This window comes from Emys orbicularis, chromosome 13 (assembly GCF_028017835.1).
Source record: "Emys orbicularis isolate rEmyOrb1 chromosome 13, rEmyOrb1.hap1, whole genome shotgun sequence".
NCBI lineage: Eukaryota > Metazoa > Chordata > Testudines > Emydidae > Emys > Emys orbicularis.
The window spans coordinates 9,647,071-9,659,469 of record NC_088695.1 but is presented as its reverse complement, the minus strand read 5'-3'; the positions used below and the strand labels follow the sequence as shown (position 1 = coordinate 9,659,469).

The 12,399-nt window shown below is 54.3% G+C and overlaps 1 protein-coding gene across 1 annotated transcript in view; it reads left to right on the top strand.

Annotated features, from left to right (window-relative positions):
- LOC135888074 (E3 ubiquitin-protein ligase TRIM39-like) overlaps window positions 1–12,399 on the top strand; it is a 43,415-nt gene that overhangs the window by 11,720 nt on the left and 19,296 nt on the right. The window contains exons 2-7 of the mRNA XM_065415887.1: window positions 1,136–1,215; window positions 1,652–1,757; window positions 2,247–2,342; window positions 4,570–4,665; window positions 4,875–5,099; window positions 6,052–6,147. Coding sequence (XP_065271959.1) covers window positions 1,136–1,215; window positions 1,652–1,757; window positions 2,247–2,342; window positions 4,570–4,665; window positions 4,875–5,099; window positions 6,052–6,147 — 699 coding nt within the window. The remainder of the gene's footprint in view (window positions 1–1,135; window positions 1,216–1,651; window positions 1,758–2,246; window positions 2,343–4,569; window positions 4,666–4,874; window positions 5,100–6,051; window positions 6,148–12,399) is intronic.

Sequence of the window (12,399 nt, the reverse complement as noted above, 5' to 3'; positions counted from 1 at the left end):
GTTATGCACTTTGGTACGGACCCCGTAGTGTCCATCCGCCCCCTCCTTCTTATGTCCAATTCCCTACCCCTATCTATATCTGTGCTTATCTCTTTGCCCTCTTTTTCAGTGTTGGAATCTGGCATGGAGATTAACTGGACATCTCCCAACCGTCTCCCCCTCTGGCCTCTCAGAGTTGGTAAGACAACTCCCACCTGTTCATGCTCTCTGTATGTGTGTATATATATCTCCTCAATATATGTTTCACTCTATATGCATCCGAAGAAGTGGGCTGTAGCCCACGAAATCTTATGCTCTAATAAATTTGTTAGTCTCTAAGGTGCCACAAGTACTCCTGTTCTTTTTGCGGATACAGACTAACACGGCTGCTACTCTGAAACTTGTCTTACTCTGTTTATGTTCTGCACACCCATTTACATCGCTTATACTCAGCTGACAGCAATGTGGAACTAGGCCAGGAGGTCTGGGTTCTACTCCCAGTGAGCTCCCGTATGTCCTTGAATGGGGTCACGATAGACAGGCTTTGGCTGCTTGGTTCAACTCTAACCCAGCGTTTAAAGGGGCTCTTCTGTATAAAACATTCTGTGTGCTGCCAACTTTACTGTTTAGTCAGTTGTTACCGCCTCACAACTATCCCTTTGAAAGAGAAATCGCACAGATGCAATAGAATAAATGGGTTTGAAATCAGGCTCTTATCAGGCAATATTAATGTTCCCCAATTCATTTGAAGTTTAAGGCTGGTTGGAAATTTTCAGCTGCGTTCTTTTTAATGGAGATTGGTTTTTCAGCTAAACAACAAATCTCAGAATCTGTCTGCTTTTCTCAAACCTTTTGGGATTGTTTTGTAAAAAAAAACCTGAAAACTTAAAAAAAACAAACTTTTTTGGTTTTGAGATTAAAAAAATCAGTTTTCAGCAGAAAGTTTTCATTTGCCAAAAACTGGGGGAAAAATGGATTTAGGGTTTTCAGTGAAAAGTAAAAATGTTCCTGATGGGAGGAAAAATTCCAATCAGCAGTAGGTATTTGATTAAACTGATAGTAAAGATCTTAACCAGTTTGTATTGTAATTTATGTTTATCATCTTAATTTTCCCCTGTATTCTCACATGCTCCTTTGTCTCCTTCGCATCTCACAGAAGCGCATTGAGGAGATTCCTGATGACTCTCCACCCAGCGCCATCCTCGCCAACTCCCTGATTGCAGTGGGCAACCTCAGGTACTGAGACAGCCCCCCCCTTCCCCACTGGCTCCCCTACCCCCAGTGCTGCTCAGGCCCAAGGCTGGGAGTCACTGTCCCTCCTGCTCCCAGGTCACCTCCCAAGAGTGGCTCCTCTGGCAGAGATGGTGGGGTGGGAAGGTTCACTCTCTCCTGGCCGGGCTGTTCTTTTCACTCCAGTAACATTACAGGGGCCTTGGGGAGGGGCTCACTCCCGGGCTCAGATACAGGAGGGGCAGCAGGCTCCAGGGAACAGGCGCTATTCCTGTCCTGCCACTGTCTGTCTGGGACGGCTTGGCCTTGTCATTCCCTAGCTCAGTGCCTCAGTTTCCATTCTCACCAGCCTGTGCCTATATCCCTGTGGTTTCGTGTCCGTGTTGGTGACAGTCCCACCCCCGTACTGCACAGTCTAATACCAGCTCCTCTCTCTTGCCAGCACCATGAAACCTGCCCTTGAGCCAGACCTAGAGACCCATCTCTTGCGAGCTGCCCTTCAGTCCGTCTTCACCCTGGGCATGGAGAAGGACACCACCCACATCCAGGTACATCCTCCTCCTCCATCCTCCTACTCTTCTAGAGTGGTCCTTGGTCCCTGCTCCCTTGATTCGCTGGAGCTCCAGATTTAGGGGTGGGGTAGGCAGAGATGGAACAACCTGCAGGGTTGGATCCTTCCCTCCAGAGGATTACCCCTCCCTGGGGGATTTCTTTCTTTCTTTCTTTCTTTCTTTCTTTCTTTCTTTCTTTCTTTCTTTCTTTCATATGCCGTGTTTTGTCCAGCAGCCCAGCTTCCATCCATAGCAACTTGGCTGTTTCATATTCTTCTGCCTACAAGGCCCTCTGCAGAGACCTGCTAAGCTCATGGATCAAAGATCCAGGTGTCATCAATTCTTGCTAATTGCCTGCAGTGGGATGTGAATGAGAGAGGCCAGGATATGTGTTTGGGAGTCTCACCAGTGCTTCCCAGAGACCCCTCTTCCCATCCTGTGGCAGGTGTAGGCCCAGTTTCCCTAACTCTGACCCATGCTTTGCAGGCTTGGCACAAAGTCATGCCAGAGCTCCTGGATGCCATGCTGGGGAACCTGCTGGCAAAGTCCCCAGACGCAGACAGGCTCCACTACATCTTGGAGGTGAGCCCCATAAGGAGGGGTGGGAACCAATTTTACCTTAACTCTTTGGGGGACTGGTAAGGAGAGACTGGAAGATCCATTTTCTACTCTGTCCTCCTAGCTGGGTCCCTAGTGGGACGTCCTTGGATGGGGAGGTCAATGCAATGCAGTGTCAGGTCCTTCTTTCTTGAGGGACAGAGGAAGGAGCTGGGACTTCAAGCCAGAGCTCCGCCTGGTTCTGTTGAACACTAACCACAGGGCCCCTGGCTGTCTTGGGGAGCGAGAGTCTGAAAACCCACTGTGACGGGTTAGATCACAGAAACCCCCTTGGGAGCTGCCACCCAATGTGCAAAGACTACCCCTGCTTCTGTTTTCCCTGCCAGCTCAGGATTCCAGCACCCTGTCTTGCTGAGCGAGACACTCCAGTCTGGCTCCAACACAGACCCAGGGTCCGAATCACTTGTCCCAAAGCTGCAAGTTTACCTGAAAACAGCTCATAGAAGAGTGCTTGTCTTTAGCACTCAGATGCCCAACTCCCAATGGGGTCTAAAGCCAGATAAATCCGTTTTACCCTGCATAAAGCTTATGCAGGGCAAACTCATAAATTGTTCGCCCTCTATAACACTGATAGAGAGATATGCACAGTTGTTTGCTCCCTCAGGTATTAATACACACTCTGAGTAAATTACTAAACAAAAAGTGATTTTATTAAATACAGACAGTAGGATTTAAGTGGTTCCAAGTAGTAACAGACAGAACAAAGTAAGTCACAAGCAAAATAAAATAAAATGCGCAAATCTATGCCTAATCAAACTGAATACAGATAATCTCACCCTCAGAGATGCTTCAGTAAGTTTTTCTCAGACTGGACACCTTCCAGGCCTGGGCACAATTCTTTCCCCTGGTACAGCTCTTGTTCCAGCTTAGGTGTTAGCTAGGGGATTCTCCATGATGGCTCCTCTCTCCCTCTCTTCTGTTCCACCCCTTTATATATCTTTTGCATAAGGCGGGAACCCTTTGTCCCTCTGGGTTTCCACCCCCCCTCACTGGAAAAGCACCAGGTTAAAGATGGATTCCAGTTCAGGTGACATGATCACATGTCACTGCAAGACTTCATTACTCACTTGCCAGCACACACATATACAGGGAGACTCACAGGTAAACAGCCATCTGCAGACAATGGTCCTGGTTAATGGGAGTCATCAAGATTCCAAACCATCATTAATGGCCCACACTTTACATAATTACAATAGGCCCTCAGAGTTACATTTTATATTTCTAGTTTTAGATACAAGAGTGGTACATTTATACAAATCAGATGATCATACTCAGTAGATTATAAGCTTTGTAATGATACCTTACAAGAGACCTTTTGCATGAAGCATATCCCAGTTACGTTACATTCACTTATTGTCAAATTTTTCTAAAACTATCCCAGTTACATTATATTGACTTATTATCAAGTTTTTATAAAACCATATAAACTGCACAACGTCACACCCACCCTTCCCCCGCCCCCCACCCCCGCCAACACACACACATGAGATTCCGGAGATGGTTCTCGGAGAAGAGGCACACGCCCCTTCCTAGAGAAACAGGAGGACCACAGGGAATCAGCCCTTCTCTCTGATATGCTCTGAAATTCCTGGGGGGATTGTGCTCTCAGTGACTCCTTACATCCCACCAAGGATTTCAGTAGCAGGGAAGGGCGAGAGTTCAGTCTCCTTTCTGGTGAACTGTTCAGGAATCAGGAGTTCTGGGAGGATGGGACCAGCCCCGACACCGAACCTTGTCCCAATCTAGAGAGACCCTGACAAGTTGTGACCTGCAGGATACAAGTTTCAGAGTAGCAGCCGTGTTAGTCTGTATCCGCAAAAATAACAGGAGTACTTGTGGCACCTTAGAGACTAACAAATTTATTAGAGCATAAGCTTTCGTGGGCTACAACCCACTGCATCCGAAGAAGTGGGTTGTAGCAAACGAAAGCTTATGCTCTAATAAATTTGTTAGTCTCTAAGGTGCCACAAGTACTCCTGTTATTTTTGCAGGATACAAGCTGCGTCCTGGTGGAAAGAATCCCCTTCTAAAGCTCTGTGATCAATGACTCAGCTATTCCCCCCTGCGCATAATGTCTCGGGCCCCTGGGGCTGGGGGGGTGGGGCTCATTTGAAATGCCAATATGGACAGTACTGTCCACCCATCGGACAGGCAGACTAATGGCTGTTTATCGCACACGATGCCCCTTCAGGTGAAACTCCAGGGAGCCCTGGGCCCTCTGAGGAAGGAGCTGGAAGAGGCCCTGGCTCTGACCTCTAAAGAGGAGGAGAAAACCACAGAGTGGCAGGTGGGTGTCCAGGTTTATTCCTCCCTGAGCCCTTCCCCCTGCAGCGTTCCCAGGAATGACGGGGCCGTAAAGCTCCAGGATGAGGTTATGAAGCTGCTCTGGTTGTTTCCTCCATTGCACAGGCTTGGTGCCGGCCATGGGCAGCGCATACATCCGGCATTGGGGGAGGCCGGGCGTGAGTGCTTTGAGTTTGCACAGCGTCCCTCAAGAAAGAAGGACTGTCAATTTACACTAGTGTTGTAGAAATAGCCAAATGGTTGAGTTTACAGGCAGCAAAGGGAACAGAAGAGGAGAGGGTGTGTGGGGAACACCAGGAGACTCTGAAACTGTTCTGTGAAGAGGATCAAACTTCTGTCTGTGTGGTTTGCCATCTGTCCCGGGCTCACAGAGATCACAGGGTGGTTCCCCTAAAGGAGGCTGCCCAGGAGTACAAGGTAGGGAATTGCTGTCAAGTTTAATGGATAATAACTTTGGATTTTAATTACAGGCTGATTTCATTGAATGTTGCCTGTCACAGGTCTGACACATCATTCAGCTCTGTAAAGCCTTCATTGTATGGGAGATGCTGTAACAAAATTAATGATCTGGCAGTGTGGAGACAGAATCAGAATATCAAGTCTTAAAAGATATCTGCTGTGGGAAACTTTTCTCTGAGATTCTGAATGCTTTTCAAACCCAGCTTACCCTGCTGAAATAAGGGGACTTTTTACACAATGGCCGGTGTTAACAATCAGTGAGGTTTAAATCATAAGAGCTGCAGGCCAGTCTATGGGAGTGTGTTACTTTGAGACTGGAGAACTGATCATTTAAATATCAACACCGTTAATTATTTTGTTCCCCTGTGAGACCAGAGAGGGAGAATTACAGCTCGGCACCATTTATTGCCAGTGATGTTCCTCACTGACCTCCAGCCACATCACAGCGTCACCCTGTACAGTTCATGGGACTGCGCTGGCTCCGGTGCTCAGCTGCTGCCTGAGGGAGGCCACATGGGAGCCTGGACAGACGAGAGCACAGTGGGGTCTTGTTCCTGGCCTGGGTCTGGGCACAGGGCAGCGAGGTGCTGTCCCAACCTCTTCACTCTCACTGGCAGCAGGGATCATTGAGAACCTTCCCAGCTGTTTCCTCTCTGGCCTGTGCTCAGTGATGGGAAACTTGAGCTAAAACACAGGCTCTGAGAAGTCCTGAGTGTCTGCAGGAAGCAGAGCCCCTGCTCTGAGACTGGCATCCCTGCTCCCATGAGGCCTTTGGGGCCGGCAGAGCCGAGTCTGCTGCTCGCTTCCAGGGTATTTTACTGCTCGTGTATGAAATGCCAATATGGACAGTACTGTCCACCCATCGGACAGGCAGACTAATGGCTGTTTATCGCACACGATGCCCCTGCAGGTGAAACTCCAGGGAGCCCTGGGCCCTCTGAGGAAGGAGCTGGAAGAGGCCCTGGCTCTGACCTCTAAAGAGGAGGAGAAAACCACAGAGTGGCAGGTGGGTGTCCAGGTTTATTCCTCCCTGAGCCCTTCCCCCTGCAGCGTTCCCAGGAATGACGGGGCCGTAAAGCTCCAGGATGAGGTTATGAAGCTGCTCTGGTTGTTTCCTCCATTGCACAGGCTTGGTGCCGGCCATGGGCAGCGCATACATCCGGCATTGGGGGAGGCCGGGCGTGAGTGCCGGAACCTCCCCTGCGCCCGGATCATCGCCCTGCCCACTGCTCCACCCCCATTTGTCCTCCTCTCCCCGAGGCCCTGCCCACGCTCCCCTCCTGCTCTGCCCCATGCCCTACTCTAGCTCAGCCCCCTCCCCAGAGTCTCCCCACTCACCGTTCATTGTTGCAACTCGCTCCTCTCCCCCCCACAGACCGCCTCGCCTGCTGCTTGCTCCTTTGTGCCCCCTCCTGCCTTAAGGGTGAGTGACAGGGGAGGGGCGGAGAGGAGCAAGTGGCAGGGTCCCACCACACAGCTGACGGCGGCAAGCAGCGGGTGCTGCGGGCTTCGGGGGAAGAGTGGGAGCGAGGCCTCCTGGCGGAGCGCAGGCAGCACTCCAAAGGCGGCAGGTCTGCAGCCTGCCTCCAAAGGGAGGGGCACTGCAGCCTGTCTGGGGAGGCTCAGCCTCCCCTGGCCTATGGTACCTGCCATCCAGGGTGCTGGCAGCATCAGGCTGTGTCTCTGGTGGGGATCTCAGCACAGCAGCTCCTGTAGGTGGAGGAGGGGCAGTTCCTGGCCCTTGTACAGTGGTGCAGACCCACCCCTGAGATCTCTGATAGGGGCAAATTCTCATATTGGGTGCAGTGTTTTCACTATTCCGTGGCTTCTGTTTCCCTCCTGCAGATGGGGAGGGTGTGTCGGCTGCTCCAGCCATCGGTTTTCAGTGACCTCCATGACAAAGCTCTGCAGCGTCTCTGCAGCCTGGAGGAAACAGATTGTTCCTTCTCGCTCTGCACCCACGATCCCTGCAGTGACTCTGCCCCGTGCCTGGGCCAGACACTGGAGCTGGGAGGAGGATTTGCCCCCATGGGTGAGGTTCAGAGTCACTCAGCTGGCTGGGTTGGGGCCACGCTGGGAGCTGAGCTCTTCTGAGCATCAAACCCAGTTGTGGGTGTGGAGCTCTGTGGAAAATCTGCCCCCAGGGTGCGTCTACATGGCCCCAACAGCCAGCTGCAGGCTAGTCACTGAGTAACACCCGGGGGTCTGGGTGGGCGTGTACAGCCCGTGCCGCTGGGGCTTCATAGCTACCGGTACCCGAGCCAGCCAGATCAAAGCTAGCCTGGGTGTGTCTACACACGGTGCTGTCACACCTTCATTGCAGTGTGGACACCCTCTGAGTGAGCAGAGCCAGGGGCAGGTCAGTGTCAAGCCAGGCAGCGCTCGGCCACTTCACAGCCTCTGTTGCCATCACGTGGCCACTTCATCCCAGTCACCTGCTACTGTCACTGTGACTTTACCTGTGCTTGTCTGTAGCCAGGTGATGAACCCATGGGACACAATGTCTGTTCCGGTTCACCTGCCTTTTACAGTGAAATCCCTGCAGAGAGCGTGGGGGGTGTGAGGAAGATGCCAGCAGCAGGGATGAGAGGAGAAGTAGGTGTCCCACTATTCAGATAAAAATGGCCATTTACACGAGCTGAAATGCTCAGAGCTGGTGCCTCTGGTTCTGCATCTGAAGCCGTATTTAGAGCCCGGCGGAAGTGGCTGGTTTCCAGAGGACAGAACCGCAGCAGCTCCCACTGCCTGCACCGGAAGCAGCTGGTGCTCAGTTCCCCAGACAATAGGGATTTAGGTGGATAACAATTAACAGCCAGATTTGAATGTGTCCGGCAAAGTGCCCAGCCGGCGCCATGGAGACGGCTGCCCCTTGGGACAGTCACTGGGGTGGTTCTGAAACCATTGATTATTGCCCCGTGAGAGCGAGTTACGTCCTACATCACCAGAGGTCACGGCCCAATGATCAGTGTCACTCGGCAGTGTAACTATAGCCCCAGTGACTGTGAGACGAGGCCCAGCAGGGGTTGCCAGTCACCCACTGAGAGGGGCTGCCTTGGGTCTGAGCCAGGTGGGGAATATCCTATGTGACGGAGCAGGGAGCGGGGCAGATTTGACCTGGGAATGTTGCAAGGGGGGGTTGCATCGGGGATGGGAGACTTCCCTGGAAGGAAGCTACCTGAGCTGTAACCTGAGCCAGGAGGGGGGTTGGGAGAAGTAACACCTTCTGCCTGGGAGACTGAACAAAGGAGGGAGGGGCTGCTAGGGAAGAAAGGAGTTTGGTCTTAGGAGGGCTAGGCTGGGTGGTGCAACGCAGGGAACCCCAAGCTGGGGTCTAAGCTCCCTGAACCTCCCAGAAGGGCCTAATTGAGGGGTTCTGGTCGTACCTACACGCTCTGCTTGAGACTGTATTCCTGTCATCTAATAAACCTTCTGTTTTACTGGCTGGTTGAGAGTCACAGTCAATCTCAGGAAGAGGGGTGCGGGGCCCTGACTCCCCCTTACTCCGTGACAACTGGTGGCAGCGGCGGGATCTACTGCACCCCGTGGACGGCGCTTCCTGCAGTAAGTGACTGGGGAGAAGTAAAACGAAGGGGGATTGACGGGGACCAGGCGTGCTGAGGAGTCAGAGAGAGATGGTTATCACCCCTGGGAGTGTGTGACCAGCGAGAAGGACTTTTGCAGTAACAGGGTCCCCCGGGGTATCGCAGCGAGTGGTCCCAGGGGCGGAGGAGTCTGCAGCTCGACCCTGGCAGAGAGGTGGTGACCTCGAGAAGGGCTGGCACACTAGGGGTCTCCCTGGAGACTGTGGGGAGCGGTGAGCACACAGGCCTGTGAGTGGCCAGCAGGAAGATGTATGCCAAGCGGCTTAAGAGCGACCTGGTGGAGCTGTGCAAGCAGAGGGGGGTGCGCATTGGGAAGCTCACCAAAGAACAGCTCATTGCCCAGCTGGAGAAGGGAGATCACGCGAATGAACTGATCCCTGTCTCTGAGGGAAGCAGCCTAGCAGATGCAGCGCAGGCCCCAGTGTCTGTCCCATCTGGGAGTGGTCAGCCGGCTGCTGAGGGCTTCCCGAGACCCCTCCTTCCTACGCCTAGGGGAAGGGTGGGGAGGAGCCCAGCAAATACCGAGGGCGCAGGGACCCCCCCGGCCAGCAGGGGATCCTCCCGGCCACGCGCAGCATCCGTGGAGCGGAATGGGCTGGAATGGGAGATAGAGCTAAAACTGAGAGAGCTGGAGGATCGTGAACACCAGAGACAGCATGAAGAGAAACTGAGGCAGCATGAACAGGAGGAGAATGAGAGACAGAGGCATCATGAACTGGAGCTGGCGAGGCTGAAGGGCCGCGAGCCCCCGGCTGCGGTGAGTGAGGGGGGACCCAGGACTGCACGGAACTTTGATAAGTGCATCCTGGCCCCACGCAAGGAGGGGGAGGACATGGATGACTTCCTGGATGCCTTTGAGACGGCCTGCGAGCTGCACCAGGTTGATCCTGCAGACAGACTCCGGGTTCTCACCCCCTTACTGGACCCCAAAGCCGTGGCCTTGTACCGCCAACTGGAAGAGGCGGAAAAAGGGGACTATGAACTATTCAAAAAGGCCCTGCTACGTGAGTTTGGGCTGACTTCTGAGATGTACCGGGAAAGGTTCCGGAGTCAGGATAAAACCCCGGAGATCTCATATCTGCAACTAGCCGTCCGCATGGAAGGATACGCCAGCAAGTGGGCTGCTGGGGCCCAGACAAAGGAGGACCTGGTTAAACTGCTGGTACTGGAGCAACTGTATGAGCGGTGCCCATCCGACCTGAGGCTGTGGTTGAGGGACAAAAAACCAGAGAACCCGCGACATGCAGGCCGGCTGGCCGATGAGTTTGTGAAGAGCCGGTCAGGGGCTGGCAGGGAGGAGTCCCAAAGGAGCAGGCCCACCGCGATGCAGAGAGAGAGTCACCCGGGTACCTCCCAAAGGGGGAATATGGGGAATCCCCTCCCAAAAGGAATGCCCAGCGTCAGGGACAACCGACCGGCTCGAGGGGACCCACGGGACATGAGCTGCTATTACTGCGGCCGAAGAGGCCACATTCGGGCCCAGTGCCCCAAGCTCAAGGACAGACTGAGCAGACCGAACCCACACCGGATTAACTTGGTAGAGGCCCAGACGGACGAGGGGCCGGCTTTCCAGGCAAGGGGGGCTGGCAGCTTATCAACTGCTCAAGAGAGAGAAGGGCCTCAGGCCAGCTTCTCTGGGGGGCCGGATGCTCCGGACTCAAAGTTCTCCGTTTACAGGGTGGGCGCGGGGCTGCCCCTGCGGAGCGAGTGCCTTGTCCCCCTGGAGGTGGATGGGAAGGAAGTTTATGGATACTGGGACACAGGCGCAGAGGTGACACTGGCCCGGCCCGAGGTGGTGGCCCCAGATCGGGTGGTGCCCAACGCCTTCCTGACCCTGACAGGGGTGGGCGGGACCCCATTCAAGGTTCCCGTGGCGAGGGTACACCTGAAATGGGGGGCCAAGGAGGGCCCCAAGGACGTGGGAGTGCACCACCATTTGCCCACTGAGGTGTTGATGGGGGGGGACCTAGAGGACTGGCCAAGCAACCCCCAGACCGCCTTAGTCGTGACCCGTAGCCAGAGCCGGCGAGGGGCACTACGCCCTGACCTTGGGAAGGATGTCACATCGGAGGCACAGAACCCTACCCTGGTGGGGAGGGAACACCTAAGGACAAGGCTCGGGGTGGCTGTGGCTTCTGACCCAGCCGACGAGAGGGAGCAGGTTCCCGTCCCTTCCCCAGCTGCCGAGTTCCAGGCCGAGTTGCAGAAGGACCCCTCCCTGCGGAAGCTAAGGGACCTGGCTGACCTCAGTGTGGTACAGACCATGATGAGAGGTTGCAAGGAGAGGTTCCTGTGGGAGAAGGGATTCCTATACCGAGAGTGGGCTCCCCCAGGGGAAGTGGAGTCCTGGGGCGTCAGGAGGCAGCTGGTTGTTCCCCAGAAGTTTCGCCACAAGCTACTGCACCTGGCCCATGACATCCCTCTCGCAGGGCACCAGGGAATCCGGCGCACCAGGCAGAGGCTGCTACAGAACTTTTACTGGCCTGGGGTCTTTACCAACGTCCGACAGTACTGCCGATCCTGTGACCCCTGTCAGAGGGTGGGGAAGGCCCGGGACAAGGGGAAAGCGGCATTGAGACCTTTGCCCATCATAGAGGAGCCTTTCCAGAAGGTGGCCATGGACATAGTGGGACCTCTCAGCAAGACGACCCGGTCAGGAAAGAAATACATTCTGGTGGTGGTAGATTTCGCCACCCGCTACCCCGAGGCAGTGCCCTTATCGTCCATCGAGGCAGACACTGTGGCAGATGCGCTGCTGACCATTTTCAGCCGAGTGGGGTTCCCCAAGGAAGTCCTGACGGACCAAGGGTCCAACTTCATGTCGGCCCTACTCCGGTGCTTGTGGGAGAAATGTGGGGTTCGGCACAACTGGGCCTCGGCGTATCACCCCCAATCCAACGGGCTGGTGGAGAGGTTCAATGGGACGCTAAAAATGATGCTGAAAACATTTATGAATCAGCACCCGCAGGGCTGGGACAAGTATTTACCTCACCTGCTGTTCGCGTACCGGGAGGTACCCCAGGAGTCTACCGGGTTTTCACCTTTCGAACTGTTATATGGAAGGCGGGTAAGGGGGCCCCTGGACCTGATGAGAGCCGAATGGGAGGGGAAGGCCACTTCCGATGGAGAGTCGGTGGTGGAGTATGTCCTGACCTTCCGGGAACGACTTGCCGAGCTCATGGGCCTGGCCAGGGAGAATCTGGCCAGAGCCCAGAGGAAGCAGAAGGTCTGGTATGACCGCACAGCACGGGCCCGCGCCTTCGCCACTGGGGACCAGGTGATGGTCCTCATCCCCGTGAGGAAAAACAAACTCCAGGCCGCCTGGGAAGGGCCCTTCAAGGTCGTCAAGCAACTAAACGAGGTAAACTATGTGGTGGAGCTGTCGAACCGGGCACACCACCACCGGGTGTACCATGTGAATATGATGAAGCCATATTACGACAGGGGGAATGTGGTGTTGGCTGTGTGTGGACACTGGGAGGGGCCGGGAGATGACCCTTTAGTAGATCTATTCCCTGGGACAAGAGCTGGTTCCCCCCTGGAAGCAATTCCCCTCTCTGAGCAGCTGAGCCCGGCCCAGCAAGCTGAGATCAGAGGGGTGTTGCATCTGTACCAACAGCTGTTTTCCAACCAGCCTGGACGCACTAATCTGACTG